At 30.2% G+C, this 23,624-nt stretch overlaps 1 protein-coding gene across 2 annotated transcripts in view; it reads right to left on the bottom strand.

Annotated features, from left to right (window-relative positions):
• The window catches only part of LOC124359919 (NAD(P) transhydrogenase, mitochondrial-like), a 71,994-nt gene that overhangs the window by 31,693 nt on the left and 16,677 nt on the right, over positions 1-23,624 (bottom strand). For both annotated transcript variants that reach the window (XM_046813053.1, XM_046813054.1), the window contains exons 5-7: positions 22,745-22,867; positions 15,246-15,433; positions 13,858-14,013 (exon numbers count right to left, since the gene is read on the bottom strand). In XM_046813053.1, coding sequence (XP_046669009.1) covers positions 13,858-14,013; positions 15,246-15,433; positions 22,745-22,867 — 467 coding nt within the window. The remainder of the gene's footprint in view (positions 1-13,857; positions 14,014-15,245; positions 15,434-22,744; positions 22,868-23,624) is intronic.

Below are 23,624 nucleotides of genomic sequence, written 5' to 3'. Positions count from 1 at the left end.
TTGTTGATAAAATCATTCAAAAGTCCGCTACCTTCAATCATAGATGAACTTATTGCTGGCAAAACTCGCTTTAAATATTTAATTCCATCAGGTTTTTCAATCAATTCATCAAGTTTGTTCGAAATAAAATCTTTAATCGCTTTCTTTTCGTTCAAAAAATTGTTGTTTCCAGCCTTCTCTTGAGCATAAATATAATTAATAATTCCATCGAGTTTTGTCAAATCGTCGATATATCTGTACTCAATCTTATTATCATTGTATTTTCTTACACCTGATCCTTCGATTCGTTTTTCCCAAATTGGTTTAATCAAATTGATATATTTTTTACCTCTACTTGACTTAGGCTTCTTAGTAGATGGATCATTATTTTTGTAAATTGAGTCAGATTCCCATAAAATTTCTGTATACTTTTTCAAATCTTCTTCAGAATATAAATTATCTTTTGGAGCGTCATAGTCTGTTAATAATCTCCATAAACCTTGAGTTCCTTCATATGTTTTTTCATTAATAATGATATCATTATGTTCAAAATTCACGGGCAAATTTCCACACATAAAACTTTTCTTTTTTTTATCCCAATACAAACCAAATTTATCATCTTTTACTCTAGGAAGGAATTTTTTACCAATTTCACCAATTATTATATCCGTTGTTCCAGGACTTATTGGTTCAACTATGGTAGAGTCTTCAATGATTCGAGGTCTAAATGGTGTTGAAGATGGTAATTTTGGCAATTCAAACTCAGATTCTGGTATCGAAATATCGGCAAATTGTCGTACAACTGGAACCAAATTCATTAAATTTTGATTATCGCTTAAAACATTTTCAATTTTGCCCTCAACATTTTTTATTGCAGATGTTACAGGTTGATTAATTTTTTGAATAAATTCTTGTTCTTCTTCATCCATTCGAATCTGTTCTTTAAATTCTTTGATTAATTTCTTTTCGATTTGATCAAGTTTTTTCGCTTCTTCAGAAGTTATGTTCGCCATTTATTTAGGAAAATTTTGAAACGTGGAACGTAAAAACGTGAACGTGGAACGTAAAACGTGAACGTGGAACGTAAAACGTGAACGTGGAACGTAAAAACGTGAACGTGGAACGTAAAAAACGTGAACGTGGAACGTAAAACGTGAACGTGGAACGTAAAACGTGAACGTGGAACGTAAAACGTGAACGTGGAACGTAAAACGTGAACGTGAACACGAACGTAAAACATGAACGTGAAACGTAAACACGAACGTAAAACATGAACGTGAAACACGAACGTGAAACGTAAACACGAACGTAAAACATGAACGTGAAACGTAAACACGAACGTGAAACATGAACGTGAACGTGGAACGTGAACAGATTTACCGTTTTTTCTGTTATTTTCATAATGTAAATAAAAAGTAAAGATAATGTAAAAATAATTGTAACAAATATTTTATCGAGACCACTGAGCAGCATTTATATTAGAAAATTTATTCAGATATTTACCATTTTTAGGCTTCAAAGTTAGATTAATAGTTAAAAATCCGTAGTCTTCCTTCCAAATTTTATCACATAACTCAATAAAGTGGTTAAAACTCATATCAGATCCCACATAATTGTTATAAATCTTTCTCGAATAGTGATCGTCTTGCTTAAAAATACACAACATATTCAAATTATTTCTAATAACTTGTTTATCAACCTTTGAAAAGCATTGGGAAAGATAGATACAAGATATGTTTTTGTGACGAGACATTACGAAATATTCCTTAATAACGTCTTGATTTTCTAAAATACAATCATCAAAAACGATTAAAGAATTTGGTTTACATTCGCTTAACGGAACTATGTCCTCAGAAGCATTATAAAAATGTGATATTTTTTTGTTTAAGTTTTTCTCAATATTTTCAAATCTTTCTTGTAATTTTTTATAGGCGTCTTGTTCTAAAGATTTACTAAAAACATACAAATTGGAATAAGGAATCAACCTATTGTAGATAAAATTCAATAATAAAGTTGTTTTTCCACATCCACTTGAACCAACAATTAACAATCTGATTGGTTGATCTTTCTTATTTTCTTCAAACGTTTGAAGTTTTATCTGATCTTTTTGCTTTAAAAATTTCTCCATTTAAATAGAAGATTTTCATCTTGAAGCAACGCTTGCGAAAATGAAGCTGTTCAAGTTGACTTCAGAAAGCTCTAAATTAGTTTTAAACTTGGAACATCCTATACACTTAGAGGAAGAATCAAATTATTTCATCGGTTTAAGCGGTTTTTATTCTGACAATTTTGTAATAAATATTAGTGAAAGTTCTCCTTATTGCATAGGATTTAGTGAAAAGAACATAACAAAATACTATGGTTTAAACAAAGGATATTATACTTTCGATCAAATAAAAAATTCCCTTAAAAATTATCTTAAAACATTCAAACAATCAGATAAATCTTTAAACTTTGACGAAAACAAGTTTGAAATGCAAAAAAATTATCTCTCTAATAAAATTCAAATAAAATCACCAGTAAGAATAATGTTTTCAGCAATTATTGTAGATTTGTTAGGGTTTGTTCAAGAAACTATTGAGCCAAATCAGGTATATTTAGGAAATAAAACGCCAAAATTTAGACCGTTCGATGTAATTGAAGTGCACTGCAATCTCGTTGAACCTAGTTTTGAAAATCATACCGAACATTTACACAAAGAATCTGAAATTTTGTACACTTTTTTCCCAAATGTTGCTTATGGATCAAAAATCAGTGAAAAACCGAATGAAATCGATTATATTCCAATTAGAAAAAATATTAAAAGAATTCAAAAAATCGTTCTAACTATACAAGACTCTGAGGGAAATTTATTAAATAATGAGAGTAAAACAACAATATATTTAAGATTGATGAGAGGCGATTAGATTAAAATGACGATAATGACGAGAAAATAGCCCTTAAATGTATAAATCACTGGAGTCTATCCCATAGACCCCGAGAAAATATTCAAAAACATACGTTCTGACAAGGGTATCGAATCGCGACTCTTACAAACATTACATCCTAGTTCAATTTTTATTAATGAATCTGGACCTAACACTCGAAATAAAAATTACTAGTTAAATTTTATTTCTATCTAAATGGAGTCAGTTGTAGACCTACTCAATAATCAACTAAAATTCAATAACAAACATTTCTTTACGATTGTTGACGAAAACAATGTGATCTGGTTTAAGGCTAAAGACGTAGCAAAAATTCTAGAATATGAAAATACTATGCAAACGATCAGAATAAACGTTGACGAAGATGATAAAAACTTCTATTTTAATCTAAATATAAGGGGGGGCTATAAATAGCTTACCTTCAAACTTCATCCCTGTACTGTTTTTATTAATGAACCAGGTCTCTCAAAATAAAAATTGCTTGTTAAATTTTTTCTATCTAAATGGAGTCAGTCATAGATCTAAGAAATAATCAACTAAAATTCAATAATAAAGAAATTTTAACAATTGTTGACGAAAATAATGAATTTTGGTTTAAGGCTAAAGATGTTGCAGAAATATTGGAATATAACAATACAGAAAAAGCGATTAGAAATAATGTCGATGAAGGTGACAAATCTCAATACTTTTATCTAAAAGATAAGGTAGCCCTCGAGGGCCACCTCGCAAATATTCACAAAGATACTATTTTCATTAATGAATCAGGACTTTATTCGTTAATTTTAAGATCTCATAAAATAGAAGCAAAAAGCTTTCAACAATGGGTTACGAGAGATGTTTTACCAAGCATTCGTAAATTTGGTGTGTACAAACTTGAAAACAAGATTAAATATTTAGAGGACAAAGTTAAGCACTTGCAAATTAAAGATGAAATCAAAACGGAAATAATTGCAAAACAAAGTGTAAAAATTGACTTAATGAAACCAGATCTTGTTTGTAAAGATTTTGCTAAGAAAAAACACCATGTTTTTGTATTAATTAAGAAGAATCACATGTGGGAATATCCTTATTACGTTATCAGAGCTCAGAAACGAGAAATACCAAACCGATTAAAACATCTAAAAATAAATTATCCTGAATTAGAGATTTTGTTCATTGATGACGAACCAAATTCTATCAATCTGTATAACCAAATGAAAGAATCTTTGAATATTTTATACAACGGAAATCATTTTACTACAAATATGGCAGAATCTCGACTGATTTATAGAATATCTAAATTACACGATGAAAATGTTAATAAATTTTATTAAACTCTCGAATTATGATATTTTGTTTGTAAATGTTTTTGAAGATAAGGTAACCATTGAATGATTCGTCCACACTCGCAAAGAGTCGGTTTCTTTTGACTTTCTCGTTTAATTCTTCTAGCACAATCTCTACAAAAAGCCTTCTTGTTATCTTTACTATAATGCCAATCGTAAAATTTGGAAATATCCTTAATTTCTTTACAAACGCAACATTTTTTCTCTTCTAACGTTAATTTTTTCTAATTTATCGTATAATTCTCTTGCATATTTTTTATGACAATCCTTACAATAATAGTATAATCCATCTTTGGTATTCTTATTTTTATGAAAAGCTTCAAAATCTTTAAATTCTTTGCACCTTGAACATTTCTTTTGAGCCTCCATTTATATAGAAAAAATCTTTGACTTTCTCAATTCATATTCATAAAACTTTCCGGTTATTTCTTCATTATTTAAATCTTTTATACTATAAGTTACAGGATCTGTGTTATTAATTTGATAAATCACAAAGATTTCTCTTGACCAATTGTTCTTATATTTGTTCGAAAATGTTTGTTTTTTACTAACAATTCTTACATGATCATTGACTTTAAATTTAGTTTTCGTGTGAATTTCAGGTGGAACATACTTGAAAACGGTCTCTAATAACTCCTTTTCTGCATCCTTATCTACGTCTTTCGGTTTCATTTTGATTGTGCTGTGAACTGTATCGTTATATTTCTTTACGATTTCTTGAAGAATATCGATCCATTTAAAGTTTTTATTAATCTCAAAAATTACTTTCATTCTCTCATTTTGAGTTCTGTTATATCTCTCTACAATACTTGATTTCTCTTCGTTTTCAGTATGATAAATCTTAATGTTGTATTTCCTCAAAACATCGTTAAATTCTTTATTTTTAAACTCTAAACCCTTATCTGTATGAAGTAGGTTAGGAGGTTTGTGATTGATCCTTATGGCATCTTTTACTATATCTTCGAAAGCTTTTGAAACATCCTTGCCGTTTTTTCTTTTGATAGCTCTTGACCAAGCATATTTTGAGAAAGTATCAATAACATTTAACATATACTTGAATCCATCATTTTGATCCGAATAGTTAGACATTATAACTAAATCTGCTGCCCATAAATCGTCAATTCCTAAAGTTATAATTTTTCTCTTTTTAAACTTTTTTCGTACTGGTGCATGAATTTCTCTAGCTTCAATCTCGATTTCTTCCTTATTCTTAGATTCTTTCTTTACTTGTTTTTCATTTGGATTCTTTATAAATTTACTCTTATTTGTCTTACATTTTGAACATTTTGCTGCAATTCTATACAATCCGTTTTGAGTTTGAACGATTTTAGAATCTATATTTTTCGTTTTTTTCTTGCATTTGTGGCAGTGAATCAAATCATCTTCCATTTACATGTCAAAGTTTCCAAGTTTATTTAACTCATCTAATATATCAGATTTTGCTTCATTTTTATAGCCATAAGGTACTGTATCGATCTTATTTTCTAGGACAATTCTCTTATCATCTTTAGCGTTCAGTGCTAACTTGTTTATAGTGATGGTATACAATTCATGTTTATAGCTTTTTATTACAGTCATCTCCCTAAATTCTTCTTTATTTTCGAACAAACATCTCTTCAAGTTTTCGATATTTATTGTTTTATTTACAACGCTTCTCTTAATTCCTTTACACCTAACTGGATTTTTGTCTAGATATTTGTACGAGTACATCTTTGATCTTAAACCACAAAATTCTTCTAAAACTTCGCTATTTAGTTCGTCTTTGAATTTTCCTATGACTTTCTTATTTTTAGTAGTGAAACATTCATGATCTTTTGGATAATCACTTGTATCAAAGTCATCTATATTTTCTTTAATAATTTTAAAAGGATCTCGTTTCAATTCTAGAAAATAACTGTCTGTATCCATGTAACACAGATTCAAATCTGGATCAAACTTCTTTAATTTGTTGTAATAAAACTCGTACATTAGCAATTTTGAGAGGTCGAGAACTGAAAATCCTATGTAAATCGGTTTGTTAAATTTAACCTTTTGTTTGTACATGTGACTCGCTATACAGTTGTCGTCAAAGATATTGAAACATTTGAAATTCGTTTTCTTAGCTTGTTTCATTGAAAATTCTTCGTTTCCTAGTTTAATATCACATCTATTTCTTACATTTTCCATCGATTTTCCAAAAACCGAGTTGTTCATAAGCTTATAAAAGTCCTTCTCAAAGTCACTTATAGCCTTGGTTCTCATACTAGTATTAAAATCGATATATTCTTTCATGAAAGGTTTCTGATCAAACGCAATAACCCTATTCACATGTTTTAAAATCATACCTTGTTCTAGATAGAATTTCAAATTTCTAGAATGAACAACATATTCTGTTTTGTTTAAAAGAGTTGTGCAAAGTTTGTTTTTAAAATGTTCTGGAGCAAGAGGTAAATCTTTGTGATGTTCATGCAAATTTGTTGGATATTCAAGATCAACTTCTAAAATATATCCATAATCTTCGTCGCCAGTGAGTTCCAAAATTGTTTCTTTCCATTCTGCTGTTGTATACGTTTTAGGATCCATCCACTTGATTTCGTTATATGGTAAATTTTGCATAAGTCCATACCCATAAAGGTTGTTTGCATCGACGTACAACAAATAGTTTTCGGGCTTTGTCTTATCAAAATCTTTTAAATATTTGTTATTTGCTTTCACATATCGTTTAATACATTGAGAAATGCCTCCGCGAATACCTTTTTCGATCATCAAATACATATTATAATCACTAATTAATTGTAATTCTATATTCGTTAATTTTAACATAGCATCCCATGCAAGACTGGGAGCTGTTAGATAGTGTGCTGGATCAAGTTTATAGCAATTCAAACAAATGTTTCTGAAATTTTCAAAGATATCAGCGAGCAATAGAACATCTTGAATGTTATAGAGATCGGAGTAATTTCCTAGATTTTTTACTTTTAATTTGTTCCATACATTTAAGTAGTGTTGAAAATCTTTCTCAGATATGCTCTCATCTGTCAAAAGTGAATAGAAATCTTGAATTCTCAATTCTTCTGTGTAATCAAGTTTTTCAATACTATCGATAAATTCGTAAGGAAATATGCCTTTTCCAGATAGAATTTTAAAGATTTCTTCTTCGTCATTTGGTTGTCTATCTAGAATTGCGTTCAGACCATCTTGTATAAAATGATTTGTATGTTTGAAATCATCTTTTTTGAGGTTTTTAGCTAACTTTTCTATAGACGATGCCATAAATCTGAACGTGTCTACGAAAGAAAACTTGATGAATTTTCTAGGTTTATCATCTTCAAACTCATATCCATATCCTGAATTTACTGAATAATTTATATATTTCTCATCGGTGTTTGCAATCAAATCAACATTACCATACTGTTTTGCCAACTCTTTTACGTACAAATGAGTATCATAACTTGACATATTGTGACAGAAAACTGGAATATTCTGAGGAAATTTGAGATTCAAGTTACAAGATAAATGAGCTGAACCTCTAAATTTACCTGTTAAATGACAATGATCTCGTACTTTTTTTCTTGTTTGATTATCAAAACCCTCACATTCACAAATATGACAAAGACTAGAATTTTGGTACGCTAATTCTTCTTCTTCGGTCAATTTCATAGGTATTTTATTCTTAGAATTATACTTTTTAGCTATGTATTTCGATAATTTATTGAGTTCTTCAAACAATTTTGCAGGAACATTTGGCAAATCTTCTTCATTTTTGGCTCGATAACATATCGGCTTGTACATACGATTGGTCACATTAGACACTAAGTATAGAGTAAAACCATAAGGAATGTGCTTCTGAATCTTGGTTGTGATCGATTTTTGCGGATTGTTTTTGCATGTGGGAATCTTCTCTAATATGCTTTCAAAATCCATATAAATAACGTACGGATGGCTAAACTTCTTTTGATAATTAGTAAATTTAGTTGTTTGACCTGGAAATGGCATAATTGGCTTACAAACTTCGTGATTTTTACAAATTTCTAAATGGTCTGCTAAATCTCTAGATTTGTAGAAATGGCTTAAACATCTCCTACATAGAAATTTCCTTTCTTTATGCTTGGATAACTGTGAACTCACTAATCTATTTAGATCGGTTATTAAAACATAATGAGATTTATCTTCTTGTTTTACATACAATAAATCAACTTCTAACTCGGCGTCATACATTTCTGAAATTTGCAACGGAACAATGTTAAATTTCTCATCATAACTGTAGATATTTATTGACATTTTCGGATACTTGTACTTAGAATTGTAACTTCGTTTTTCAAATGATTGTATATCTTTTAAGGACATTGGATACTCGAAACCTGAAAATATCTCGTCATTTACAAATTGTTCGTATTGTTTTGCTCTATCAGCATTCTTTTCAGGTTTTTCAATAGCACATCGGATAGAATAAATAAAGCAATAATCATCTTTATTTTTTATATTTATACAAGCTTTTTTATCTTTGATTTTCTTTGGTAAATCGATATATGATCCTGCGTTCATAAATTCGTGTTTGTTAAGGCTCAAAACTAGTTGTTTGCAGCGTTTTAATGTCCATCCAGAACCTTTATTTGGATGATTCGTTTGTTCTCGATGTGTTAATTTATTAAATTGCTTAGTAATAAAGTCGTTTATATCGAAGATCTCGTCTGCTTTTATAGTAAAGTACATTGGGCAAGTTTGTGTTTCACCGTTCACTAAAGTTCGTTCGTATTCGCATTCTAAAGAGAGATAGCCCTTCATATTTTTAACGGTTTCTTGAAATTTTTCGATTAAACTTTTAATTTCTGACCGCATAATTGATAGATATTTGTAAATTGACATGGAATTATCGTTTAAATTTGTTAAAATGTATTGCTTGAAAAGACCGTGTATTGAGGATAAAACTTCTACATCAATGATATTTTCGGGTTTCTCATTAAGAGTTTTGTCAATTTCTTCGATCATTTCAGACTTAGTTTTATCGTTTGTTTCAATGGACAATTTCTCAGCGATTGATTGAATTTTTTCATCTTTAAATAGATTGAGATCTTTTTTACTTTGCTTAAAATTTTTCTTTAGTTCACGCAATTTTTCTATATTGTACATCTTCTCGTGACCATCGATTTGATTATCTTTAGCCCAAGTCCTCAAATAATTCAATTCTTTATTATAAATTTCTTTGTTTTTTAGATGATTTTTCGAATTGTAATGTCGAGTAAAGTGATGTTCGAAAATGTCTTTTTTGCAGTACGGGCAGGATATCTTTTTCCTCTCCATTTAAATAGGGAAAATTTGAATGTGCCAAGTTTTACTATTTAGTAAAATATCTTTTTATTAAGCTGAAAAATAGCAATAATTCAGTAGATTTCTAAGGATTTTTATCAAAATTTGATAAAAATCAGCACAATTTATGGTTGAACAGCCTTTGATTCTTCTATTTAAAGAAGAAAAATTTGTTTAACTAACACTTTGAAAAGTACAGATTTTTACTAAAATTTGATACAAATCAGCACAATTTATGGTTAAACAGCCTTTGATTCTTCTATTTAAAGAAGAAAAATTTGTTTAACTAACACTTTGAAAAGTGGAGAATTTTACACAAATCAGCACAAATTGTAGTAAAACAGCTGTAGATTCTTCTATTTATATAGAAAAAATTTTATTTAGAGATTTTTTAAATTTCAATTTTGTAGTGATTTTTCGAGAAATTTCGTTCAAATTATCAACTTTTAAGCTAAAAATCCGCAATAATTAGAGATATTTCAGGATTTTTTAAAAAACTCTAGTATGTATGCACCTTAAGAGCTGTGGTTTTGACCCTAAAAACACGTTTTTAGGGTCAAAACCCCGGTTTTTTGTGTATTTTGGAAGTATAGTGTTGATTTTTCACCTTAAAAGTGTAGAAGTATTAATTTTTTTCTATGTAAATGGCACTGTTACAAGAGTTGAATAAGGTTGGTGATTTAACATTCAAAGAATACAAGAAATTAATAGAATTAGAAGAAAATAAGAAATACAAAATTGTGAATTTGGAGAAAATGAAAGATAAATTCGGGTTTACAATAATTGCCGAGTTGGAAGATTGTAAAGTACACTTGCCAAACAGATTTTTGACTGTTTTGGATGAAAAAAAGATTAAAGAATTGAACAAAAATGAAAAATTACACTTGGTTGTTACTGGAAAGAAGACTATTAAAGATAAAGACTGTGTTACAATTAACTTTGTAGAATAAAGATTTTTTATTAAGATTTCTGGATTTTTTCATTAAAATAGCTTAAGAAATTAGAAGCCTACAATGAACAGTAAAACAGCTAAAGATTCGGTTATTTTCCATTCGTGGTTTCCTGTTAGATTTCTTAGATTTGTTTATGGTTCAATGGACAGTATTTTACATTCGTGGTTTCCTGTTAGATTTCTTAGATTTTTTTATTGTTCAATGGACAGTATTTTACATTGATTTTCTGACTGTCCCAAAAGTGAGCCAGGAACCCCACATTCATATCTACTTACGCGTTTAAAGCATCAGCAGCTCCGCGTCTAAATGTGTTAGCCTGCAGTAGATTTCTTCTAAAATTATTTTATATTTAATTAAATAACATCTGTACAAAAAAGTAATGTTTTATGAAGTGGGACCAAATATATAATTTAAAAATTAGGTGACAATCAGTGCGCAACATTATCAACAAAACATTCAGATGACACGCAAATATTTCCTCATTTTGTCATCCCAATCTGTGGACTGCCACAGATTTCTTTTGAAATCATTTCATTTTAAATTATCAAATATCTGTAGGAAAATAAAGGTTTATATAGTGATATCAAATAATTATTAAAAAATTAGGAGACAATCAGTGCGCAACATTATCAACAAAACATTCAGATGACACGCAAATATTTCCTCATTTTGACATCCCAATCTGTGGACTGCCACAGATTTCTTTTGAAATCATTTCATTTTAAATTATCAAATATCTGTAGAAAAAATAAAGGCTTATGTAGTGATATCAAACAATTATTAAAAAATTAGGAGACAATCAGTGCGCAACATTATCAACAAAACATTCAGATGACACGCAAATATTTCCTCATTTTGACATCCCAATCTGTGGACTGCCACAGATTTCTTTTGAAATCATTTCATTTTAAATTATCAAATATCTGTAGAAAAAATAAAGGCTTATGTAGTGATATCAAACAATTATTAAAAAATTAGGAGACAATCAATGCGCAACATTATCAACAAAACATTCAGATGACAAGCAAATATTTCCTCATTTTGTCATCCCAATCTGTGGACTGCCACAGATTCCTTTTGAAATTATTTCATTTTAAATTATCAAATATCTGTAGGAAAATAAAGGTTTATATAGTGATATCAAATAATTATTAAAAAATTAGGAGACAATCAGTTTGCAACATTATCAACAAAACATTCAGATGACACGCAAATATTTCCTCATTTTGTCATCCCAATCTGTGGACTGCCACAGATTTCTTTTGAAATCATTTCATTTTAAATTATCAAATATCTGTAGAAAAAATAAAGGCTTATGTAGTGATATCAAACAATTATTAAAAAATTAGGAGACAATAAGAGCGCAACATTATCAACAAAACATTCAGATGACACGCAAATATTTCCTCATTTTGTCATCCCAATCTGTGAACTGCCACAGATTTCTTTTGAAATCATTTCATTTTAAATTATCAAATGTCTGTAGAAAAAATAAAGGCTTATGTAGTGATATCAAATAACTATTAAAAAATTAGGAGACAATCAGTGCGCAACATTATCAACAAAACATTCAGATGACACACAAATATTTCCTCATTTTGTCATCCCAATCTGTGGACTGCCACAGATTTCTTTTGAAATCATTTCATTTTAAATTATCAAATATCTGTAGAAAAAATAAAGGCTTATGTAGTGATATCAAACAATTATTAAAAAATTAGGAGACAATCAGTGCGCAACATTATCAACAAAACATTCAGATGACACGCAAATATTTCCTCATTTTGTCATCCCAATCTGTGGACTGCCACAGATTTCTTTTGAAATCATTTCATTTTAAATTATCAAATGTCTGTAGAAAAAATAAAGGCTTATGTAGTGATATCAAATAACTATTAAAAAATTAGGAGACAATCAGTGCGCAACATTATCAACAAAACATTCAGATGACACGCAAATATTTCCTCATTTTGTCATCCCAATCTGTGGACTGCCACAGATTTCTTTTGATATCATTTCACTTTAAATTATCAAAATCTGTAGAAAAAATGGTTTATGTATTGATATCAAACAACTATTCAAAAATTAGGAGACAATCATTGCGCAAAATTATTAAAAAAACATTCAGATGACACGCAAATATTTCCTCATTTTGTCATCCCAATCTGTGGACTGCCACAGATTTCTTTTGATATCATTTCACTTTAAATTATCAAAATCTGTAGAAAAAATGGTTTATGTATTGATATCAAACAACTATTCAAAAATTAGGAGACAATCATTGCGCAAAATTATTAAAAAAACATTCAGATGTCACGCACATATTTCCTTATTTTGTCATCCCAATCTGTGGACTGCCACAGATTTCTTTTGATATCATTTCACTTTAAATTATCAAAATCTGTAGAAAAAATAAAGGTTTTATGTACTGATATCAAACAACTATTCAAAAATTAGGAGACAATCATTGCGCAAAATTATTAAAAAAACATTCAGATGACACGCAAATATTTCCTCATTTTGTCATCCCAATCTGTGGACTGCCACAGATTTCTTTTGAAATCATTTCATTTTAAATTATCAAATATCTGTAGAAAAAATAAAGGCTTATATAGTGATATCAAACAATCATTCAAAAATTATGAGACAATCAGTGCGCAAAATTATCAACAAAACATTCAGATGACACGCACATAATTCCTTATTTTGTCATCCCAATCTGTGGACTGCCACAGATTTCTTTTGATATCATTTCACTTTAAATTATCAAATATCTGTAGAAAAAATAAAGGCTTATATAGTGATATCAAACAATCATTCAAAAATTATGAGACAATCAGTGCGCAAAATTATCAACAAAACATTCAGATGACACGCACATATTTCCTTATTTTGTCATCCCAATCTGTGGACTGCCACAAATTTCTTTTGATATCATTTCACTTTAAATTATCAAAATCTGTAGAAAAAATGGTTTATGTACTGATATCAAACAACTATTCAAAAATTAGGAGACAATCATTGCGCAAAATTATTTAAAAAACATTCAGATGACACGCAAATATTTCCTCATATTGTCATCTCAATCTGTGGACTCCATAAAATTTGGTCTAAAATCATTTCTGGTTCAATGAATGAAATATATGTATAGAAAAAACTAATGTTGGATGTATTGATATTAAACAAAACTAACAAATCATTAAGAGACAACTTTTAACATTTTAGAATCTCTATCAGTGGACTGTAATAGGATTAATCACTTCATATTGCATCAAAAAATATCAGAAAAAATCATTGTATAGTATGTGCTACTTGAATATTCAACGTGTGCGAGTCTTAACAACCATGAATTTAAGCTAAAACACTACTTCAAGCAGATAATTTGTTAACCTTGAGAATCAACACTGGAGCTTTTCTGCCTGGGATTAATGCTGTTGTGATAATAATATCAACATCTTTGGCTTGTTTGGCAAATAGAGCCATCTCTGCATCGATGAACTCCTTGGACATCTCTTTACTGTAACCACCAGCTGTAGATCCCTCCTCCTACAACAGGTAATTATCTTGTCTGTAAATACATTATATTACATAGCTGTAGTGTTTCACAAATTTAATCTTAACGGACACACACATGTGCGCGTGCGCACACACACACACATTCAGATTTCATTAATGTAAACTTAAAACATATAATACTAATGCATAATTAGTATTAATTCTTAACATAAAAAACCCATCATTCAAACATCATTGAACTCTATTCTTGGAGAATTCATACTTACTACTCTTAAAACTCATAAGCACTCCTAACTCAACCTATGTCAGGAGTGATTTATGCTTTCAAATACCCTTGCAGTCTGTGAAGTTGATATAACTTCAACTGTACCTTCAACAAGACCCATTTAGAATGTAACATTTTCAACATAAGTATCGTAAAATATGTTTGGCTCAAATCGATTAAATTTTGCTTCTGTTGATATTGAGCCAAGATTTCATGATGATTCCTGACTGCAACTGAAGTTACGGTAAATGGTTAAAAGTCTGCTGAATTAAATATTTCATAAATGAATAGCTACTAAACATTAAAATCGTCAGAGAAGCCACTATAGTTACAGACCAAACCATGTAGTCGAAGAAGTGTCGCCAGCATAAGTACATGAGCCACCCATCCCCCTCCAGTTCACACAAAAGCAATTGGTACAGTTCAAACCAAAATTAGTGCTTTTACGAGTAGGGGCAACTGGTATTTACAGTAGCACATGGATTTTGGAGTGGACTGTACTCAGTGGAGTAACAAGAAGGGTAGGCAATTTACGGGTATGGGGGACAATGGCATCCTGGTCACACAGTGCTTCCTGCTTAATGGTTTGGTCTGTAAGAATGAGATCTACAACAGTTCCTGGAACTGTACTCTCCTGTCTTTATGACATCATCAAGCCCAGTTACAAAGGAGAGGGATTTTAGTGATGAACACATCCTCACAGTTTACATGAGAGGAAGGAAGATCAAACCTCCAAGACAGCTGTAAACAAGAATGATAGCTGGCCAACAAATGGCCCCAAAACTTTGCCTAACTCTACTGGAGACAATTTAATCTTTGGTCACACTACGAATCACTTCTCCCTCTCTTTCTTTTTTTTCTCTCTCTCTCTCTCCTTCCCTCCCCCATCTCTCTCAACATCTAATTCAAGAAATTACCTCCCTGACTAAACAGTTATTCTAGAATTACTAACTAGTAGAAAATAATTTGTGTGTTAATCTTACTGGTTTAAACTTACTTTAATATTGATCTCCAAAAATTCAGCACCTAGACTCTCCACTTGTTCCTTGACAGCGGAGCGGGTGTCGAAAGCTCGGACAATAGCTCCCATGTTGCGAGCCTGTCCAATAGCTGCCAGTCCGGCCACTCCGCCACCAATAACCAGTACCTTGGCTGGCGGCACCTTGCCTGCAGCTGTGATCTGACCTGCAGTCATCATTGTATATTATTACACCATTTTATCAGATCAAGACTTTGCAATAACAACTTGATATTAAATCACTGAAAGTGTTTTATGGTATATATTGTTTATGTTTGGAAACTTCTGAATTTCACAACACTAAGCTTACAATATTGCAAAAAATTACCCAGCATATAACCAAGAGTGTAAAAGAATGGACAGGGCTAAAAACTCAGAAACCTGAAAAATGCCATCAACCGATGGCACTTTCAACAAAAAAAGTAATTTTCCAATTGTAGATACTGTTAATAAAATATTCCAATTTGGCTTGTAAACAATAATAATTAATCAGAGAGTAGCACATAATTCCACAAACTTGAATTTTATTAGACAAACAAATTTTTGTCCAACGCAATACCAAAACACCCATTACGAGACTGTACTGTGATGACGACACACGTTATTAAATATATTTGTAAACATTGCTATGGGCTCAAATAATAAACTTGATGTATTACAATTAAACAAAAGAATATATAAATATGTATTAACAACAGAAAAACAACTTGAATCAAGGAATAATACTATATTTTTGAACTTTTTCTAACCAGTTATGTAATTGAATTGTCGGTTATGTTATATTTCAGTCAAACAACCTATCGGTGTCTTTATTTTGTAATACTTAGTATTTTATTTTTGGATGTCTCTGACACATGTTCTGCAGTATAATCTATGTTTTAAGTAAACAAATACGGTACTGCTTAACGCCCTTTCTGTTTTATTGCTATTACAGTGGTGTAGTTTGAATTTTGCGAACATGGCAGAACCTTCTAATGAATTTGATTGTGTTTTCTCAAACATGAGATTATATTCTAGCCTGTTTCGTTAGCTAAAATACAGTAGCTTAGTCTAACCAAATCACAATAACATTGAATTTTTAGTGAGGTTTACCAAACCCTTGCACCTTTTGTGTATTAGCTTAGATTTATCTAAGAGAACACAAATATTGGGTTTTACAAAAACCTATGTAAAATAAAAAAATAAAGATAAACAGATTAAATAAAATTTTCAACATAAAGAATTAAACTTTAGATTACTTTGAAAACTTACAAAAGAAATTCAAATAAAAATATACATATTCTGGAAATTAAAAAAATATACTTCATCTTTATATATATATACATATACAGGGGTGCTGAAAAGTCCCGGGACGGTCTAATAACTTTTGAACTAATTACAATATAAGAACCAAAATTTACATCAAGCTTTTGCTCATATAAAACTATTATTTTATGTATTTCACCATGATATCCTGCTTATGGGGGACGTCCCGCTAGGGGTTGGTGAAAATCTTAAATAGAAGCATAGGTCGAGTCGTACATCAAATTAAAGCTCTTTTTAATTAGAAACATTTTGGCGAAAATCTGACGTAAAACAGTTGACGCATTACAAAATGGCGGACACTCAAAGATTATAAAATACAGAATTTTTCAAATGCAAACATTCTGGTTGTTAGAGAAAACTGAGACACTTAATCTTTTATTTTACTTCTTTTACTTCAAATCACTTACCAAAACAGTTATAACAAGTGTTTGCCTTCAGTTTGCTGACAATATCCCAATCGATTGTAGAACGCTGATATATCGCATTGTTTATCTGGAAATTCCTTATCAGCAGGTAAGGTTATTACCTTCCTTATCTGGAAGGTAATCAGCTGGAGCAAACAAGACCAAAAAGACAACAATGAAATTGCCAGCTGACAGATACAGTTGTTTTATCAACTCAGTCACTTAGAAGTCTTCAAGCCCTAATTTTGCAAGTAGTTTCAGTAGTGCTAGTTTATTTTGTTATGGCGCTTTCCGAGAGAGAAAGAATAACTTTATTAATGATGCGCGGGTTTGGTGACCGTATTAGATCATGTGATGAGGTAAGGCATCTGTTTAATGATACTTTTCCCAATAGACCTCCAATTTCAAAATCTACTGTGGGAAGGACAATGCAGCGGTTTGAACAGACAGGAAACATTGCAGATCTCCCTAGATCCGGAAGGCCCAAGACCGCGACCAATGAGGACAAAGCTTTAGACGTTTTACAGTGTTTTGTTGAGAACCCACATGAATCGATTGTCTCAATAGCACAACAACAAGGAATTAGTCGATATTCAGTCTCAGATATTTTAAAAACTAATAGTTACAAAGGATATAAAGCTAAATTGGTGCAGGAACTAAGCGAAGACGACTTTGATCGTAGAATCGAGTTTTGCGAAGTTATGATGAATAAAATCAATGAAAACTTGGGATTTTTAGCAAACATTGTATTTACTGATGAGTCAACATTTTGCTTGAATGGAACAGTAAACCGCCACAACTGACGCTATTGGAGCGATACAAACCCATATTGGATGATACAAACACATGCTCAGCATCCAGAAAAGTTAAATGTTTGGGCCGGTATTGTGGGGCGGCATGTGGTAGGGCCATTCTTTGTAGAGGGAAATTTAAACTCTGCAGTGTATTTAGCATTACTCCAAAACCAGATAATTCCTGAAATTCAACGTGTTTCCGGTGATAATTTTGAAAATATCTGGTTTCAGCAAGATGGAGCCCCTCCACATTATGGCGTACATGTAAGACATTTTTTAGACAATGTCTTTCCACATAAGTGGATTGGTAGAAGGGGAACAATAGAATGGCCTGCCCGTTCTCCAGATTTGTCCCCTTTAGACTACTTCTTTCGGGGCTACCTCAAAGAAAAAGTGTTTAAAACAAAACCTCAAAATTTGGATGAGTTGAGAAACCGTATTGTAAGGGAAGCTCAGGGAGTTCCTATCCAAGCTTTAAACAATGCGATATCAGCGTTCTACAATCGATTGGGATATTGTCAGCAAACTGAAGGCAAACACTTTGAACATTTGTTATAACTGTTTTGGTAAGTGATTTGAAGTAAAAGAAGTAAAATAAAAGATTAAGTGTCTCAGTTTTCTCTAACAACCAGAATGTTTGCATTTGAAAAATTCTAATTAAAAAGAGCTTTAATTTGATGTACGACTCGACCTATGCTTCTATTTAAGAATTTTCACCAACCCCTAGCGGGACGTCCCCCATAAGCAGGATATCATGGTGAAATACATAAAATAATAGTTTTATATGAGCAAAAGCTTGATGTAAATTTTGGTTCTTATATTGTAATTAGTTCAAAAGTTATTAGACCGTCCCGGGACTTTTCAGCACCCCTGTATATATATATATATATATATTGCTTGCCTCTATCTTTCGTGGTTTTTGCTAGGTGTTGATATATACATATATATATATATTTCTTGTGTTCGTGTGTATGTGACTGAACTCTTCCTAAACGACTAGACCGATTTGGATGAAATTTTGTGTGTGTTTTCAATGGAATTCAAGAATGGTTTAGATTCACAATTTGGTCCAATTTAAATTGTTTATTTAATTAATATTTATTTTATAAACTGTTATTGATTTTTTAATGTTTTACCTTCGATCCGGCAGACTGCACTACCACACGTAATTCAAAGTAAACTGATACTTAACAGCTCTTAATACTTTCAGCTGAAGTCCATCAAAGAGGCAGAAACATTTGTTTACATTTAAAATTTAGAAAATTATCATTGTAACGTGCTTGGTCAGTAATGTAATGCAGATTGCATAGAAGAAGTTATTGTCTAATTTCAAATTTAGATTACACCAATGATCAATAAACTATCTAATGCAATGAAAATACTATTAAACGTTGTTATAAAAACCACCTCAAAAAGCCGTAAATGTCTGCACATAAGGTAATCGAATTTGGTTAGATCGAAGGTAAATGAAAAGAGCCGAAAAAAGACGCTTTATGATCGAAATTGGTTTTCGTTGTTACATTTTCTTGATCAGAGCACAAGGCAAACACCACTATAATACTGAAAATATCTTAGACAGAAAATTAATTTTAACAGACTGAATTTGATTCTTTATAACCTAATTAGTTTATCGAAATTCATCCATATAAATTAATTGTACCTGAATAACTTATCAACACCTAGCAAAAACCACGAAAGATAGAGGCAGCAAATATGGTACCTACATTCATAATGTGCCCAAGAGGCTCACTAAGGAACGACTATCAATTATGTCAGGAGTATTTAGAATGTGATAGAAAAAGAATACGTGAATATAATGTACTGTTTTTCAACAGGAAATTGTGAGTGAAGCCGCGGGCAACTGCTAGTATGCTTATAAATTTATAAGCATGTGAAGTATATAAAATTATGTAATTATATTTTATTATAGCCTGTTTCGTTAGCTAAAAAAACAATAATAACTGAGTCAACAAAATAGCTATAAAATTTAACTTTTGGTGAAAATTTTGCTGAAGTTTTGCATTTTTTACATATTTATTTGGATTTGTACAAGGAGGTTAGGTGCAGGAATATTGAGTGGCTAATGGGTTAAACTAATAATACAAGACAGTTATAGAATACTAAATATAGATTCATCGCCTATGGTAGATATATAAATTGAGTTTTTTAATAATAACATTTTAAAATATTTATAATAAGCTATTTGAATGAAAATTCCTTTAATATAAGGAAATGTATCTAAAAACTAATAGTAAAAACAGTAAAATAAACTGAAGAAGCTATGTTTTACCATTTATAAGAGAGACTTGCAAATAGTCCTTCTTAAAACAGTAACAACAAATTATTGTTATAACAGATTGATGTCTTTTACATATATCATCTTTAGCCACCCAGTGCTCTGTGTGTGACTCTAGAGTGGTTTATTTTATTAATAATTTATTGAGCTCTCTCCCGGATAATAAGCAGTGTATAAAATTTCCTGACACTGTTAGTAATATAGCAAGATGACGTTTATGATGTTGATGGATACTTCAGTCCTCTTAGTTTAAATAAAAAATGAATACAAAGTGTACAGGCAAGGATTAATAGCAAATAACAAATTCTATCATCCATAACATTCAAAATTATTGAGTGCAGTTTTGGTATCTAGAGACATTTCTTTATACAAGATAAAATGAACAATTATTCTTATCACAAAACACTTATTTGAAGATGTTTACTGAAGATTGTGCTGAAAACTTGAGATAAACTACTTTATTCAGATTTTTCATAAACAATGTTAGAATACGAATATTTAGTAAAATGCCCATATTACCTTACACAAGTTTATCTAATGAACGTAATCAACTAAAAAAGTAATTGTCTATCTGGATGAATAAGTTTACCAATACCAAAACCATCTATTTTGGTGTTGCTAATATTGTTAAAGAAACTTATAGATTTATAAGAACTAGTTTATTTTACAATATAAAGCAGTGTGAGAAATGTGGTAATCCAAAAAATTTAGAAGTACTATTCAAGTACTTATTTTTAAAATTTACTTTTTCAATATTATGAAATACTTAATTATTTTAAAATTAATGCGAACACAATATGATCCGTTTAAGTTTTTTTTTTAAATGAAATTGTTATTGGTTTAAACATAGGACAGTAAAAATTGTGAGAAACAGCATTTAATCAATAAATTATATAACCTAATTAGCTAAAATGGACCATATAAACATATTTTAAATTTTTTCAATTTATTATTAGAAATTATTAATAATATTTTATACTTAGCAATTACACTTGTAATCATTTTGTAAACCTTTTATTTCCTTAGAATTATGTAACTTATATGACAAAACCTACAAAATACAGGATAAACAGGAAATAAAAGACTAACAATAAGCTAAATTGTTGTAGGTCCATAAACAATATATGTATTCAACTGAATTAATTTTGGTATGACTATTACAATCTCGATCTTTTTCTTGCATTAAACTTATTAAACTGGGGGGCTTACACAATCTGTGTAACTTTTTGTATCAATCAATCAACCAACCACTCACTTACTTAATTTGTGCAGATAAAACTAGTGTATCGAGAAAACTAAATAAGCGTCCATTTTTACCTCATAAATAAATAGTCTTGTTGGTTCTAATATTTCAAATTAAAGAAAGAAGTGTCGATAATTAGTCATTTTTATATTATATAGTCTTATATATTCCATACAACTAATATTTTTTATAACTGTTGAATGGAACAGAAGATAACAGAAACAACCGCTTAAAGAACTGTTATGACTACAAGCATTGAATATACTTTCTGGTGCAATACAGAATACATCATGCTTCATTGGAATAAACCTTTGATTCCATCCACTATTATGCCAACTTACAACTTTTAAGTTTTTTAACCTTGATATGTTCCATCAGGTAAATGTATAGGCAAGATCAAAGATTCACAATTCAAGTAATAAATATTTATATTCCTCATTTTATTGCTAAATTTTAAAATTTATTTCTATTCAAGTAAATAGACATTTAAATAGAAGTGAATTATTCAACTAACTAATAATATTTAAGCTCATATTTTATTCAAATTTTAAACAAAACAATTATAAAACTGATGTAGCAGCTGCGAACGTTTTTTACACAGATATAAATAATAAAGTTATGAAATAAACTCATTATTTGAGCACAAATCAATGCAAAATATACTCATTTCTAAACCCAAACCTAATACGTTTGTATGTTTTAATATTCCAAATTATTGACCAAGTGGAATAACATCTACAATCAATTTCACAGCTTCTACAATTTTCTGTGAGATCATGAGCCTATGAAATATGGTGTGATAAGTTTAAAATAAAATAATACAGTAATATAACAAAATACAGTATCAATTGTCTATTAGAAAAATTGACAAAGACCTAATTGAAGATTATTACAATATCAAATTTCATATGTCTATTTATTTATGTCTTTATTTAAAATTGCATTGTATCTACATGACATGTCTATTTTATCTACACTGTATCTAGGCTTCAGTCTGCTTATCTGTACACCATTTTAGTATTTTAGACTGACAATAAACAGTTTTTGTATTGTGCAGTCACTAGCATTTATTTACTTACAATATTGTTTTCGCTAATGAATATATCAAGTGATTAATTGTAATCAAATGATGATTTTTATAACATGAAATTTACTAAGTAAGAGTGCAAACATTTTTATTTTGTGTTTGTATTGATTCTTAATGTTCTTATTTTACTTATAAAAAGTTTATTCTTACTATCAGATGTTATTGTTACTCACTATTATTGTTAAATCTATAGCAATGTTTTATTTTTGTTAGCATGGATTCGTGTTATATTTATTTTAAAAAATATTTAAACTTGCCTCTTAGATTGGTTTATCAGAAGTTAATTTTACAATATGTTTGACATTAATACTAATTTAATATTGTAACAACAACAAGCTATTGCTTGTACCTGCAAAGAATCGGGTGAAGTGGTTGGCTGCTTCAACAACAGCACGGTAGCCAGAAATGTTAGCCATAGAACTGAGAGCATCAAACACCTGGGCTCGAGATATCCTGGGGATACAATCCATTGCTGAGAACAGAAACACAATTGTATTAGACATTATTATATAAATATGTAGACAATACATCTGAGACTAACAGGGGCATATTGATCTTTCCAAGAAGATAGTACAGATCAGTACTTCCCACTTCTTGGGAAGATCAATATGACCCTGTTAGTCTCAGTAGGCCAACTTGAAGTCTATTGATTACAGAATATCACTTTTCTCCATGTTTAAGAATCAAGGATCCTGATCCTCCTTCCTAATTTTAACATTATTCACAGTGTTTCTTTTTGAAATAAATGAATTTTTTGTTTTGTTTGTAGACCCTCCATACACACCTATTTAATATGCAATATGGCATTGAACATGGGTATGGGAATTTTATACCATTAATTACCCGCTCAATGTGCAAACTAAAGTTCTTGTCTATGATGAAACCTAGAAATTTCGAACTTGATCCAAATAGTTATCATTTATGCTTAAGCCTTTTTTGAAGAATGAGACAACCTTTGAAATTTTTAATTTATCAGGAAATATACCTGTAGCAAAAGAAGAATTTACTAGATGCAGTAGTGGATTAATTAAGGAATGCTTTAAAAATTGTATAAATTTCACTGGAATTCCATCATAGCCAGATTATGATTTATTTTAAGCAAGTCAAAAATTTGTTTCAATTCGGTTTCAGCCAAAGGGACTGAAGGAAGGTCTTTTAAAATAATCATCAGTTACATTTTTAAAATATTCATTAACACATTTGGTGCTAAGCGGGACCGTTCGGTCCCG

Source organism: Homalodisca vitripennis, chromosome 4 (genome assembly GCF_021130785.1).
Source record: "Homalodisca vitripennis isolate AUS2020 chromosome 4, UT_GWSS_2.1, whole genome shotgun sequence".
In the NCBI taxonomy this organism is placed as follows: Eukaryota; Metazoa; Arthropoda; class Insecta; order Hemiptera; family Cicadellidae; genus Homalodisca; species Homalodisca vitripennis.
The sequence above is the reverse complement of the archived record's forward strand: the minus strand, read 5'-3'. Positions and strand labels throughout refer to the sequence as shown.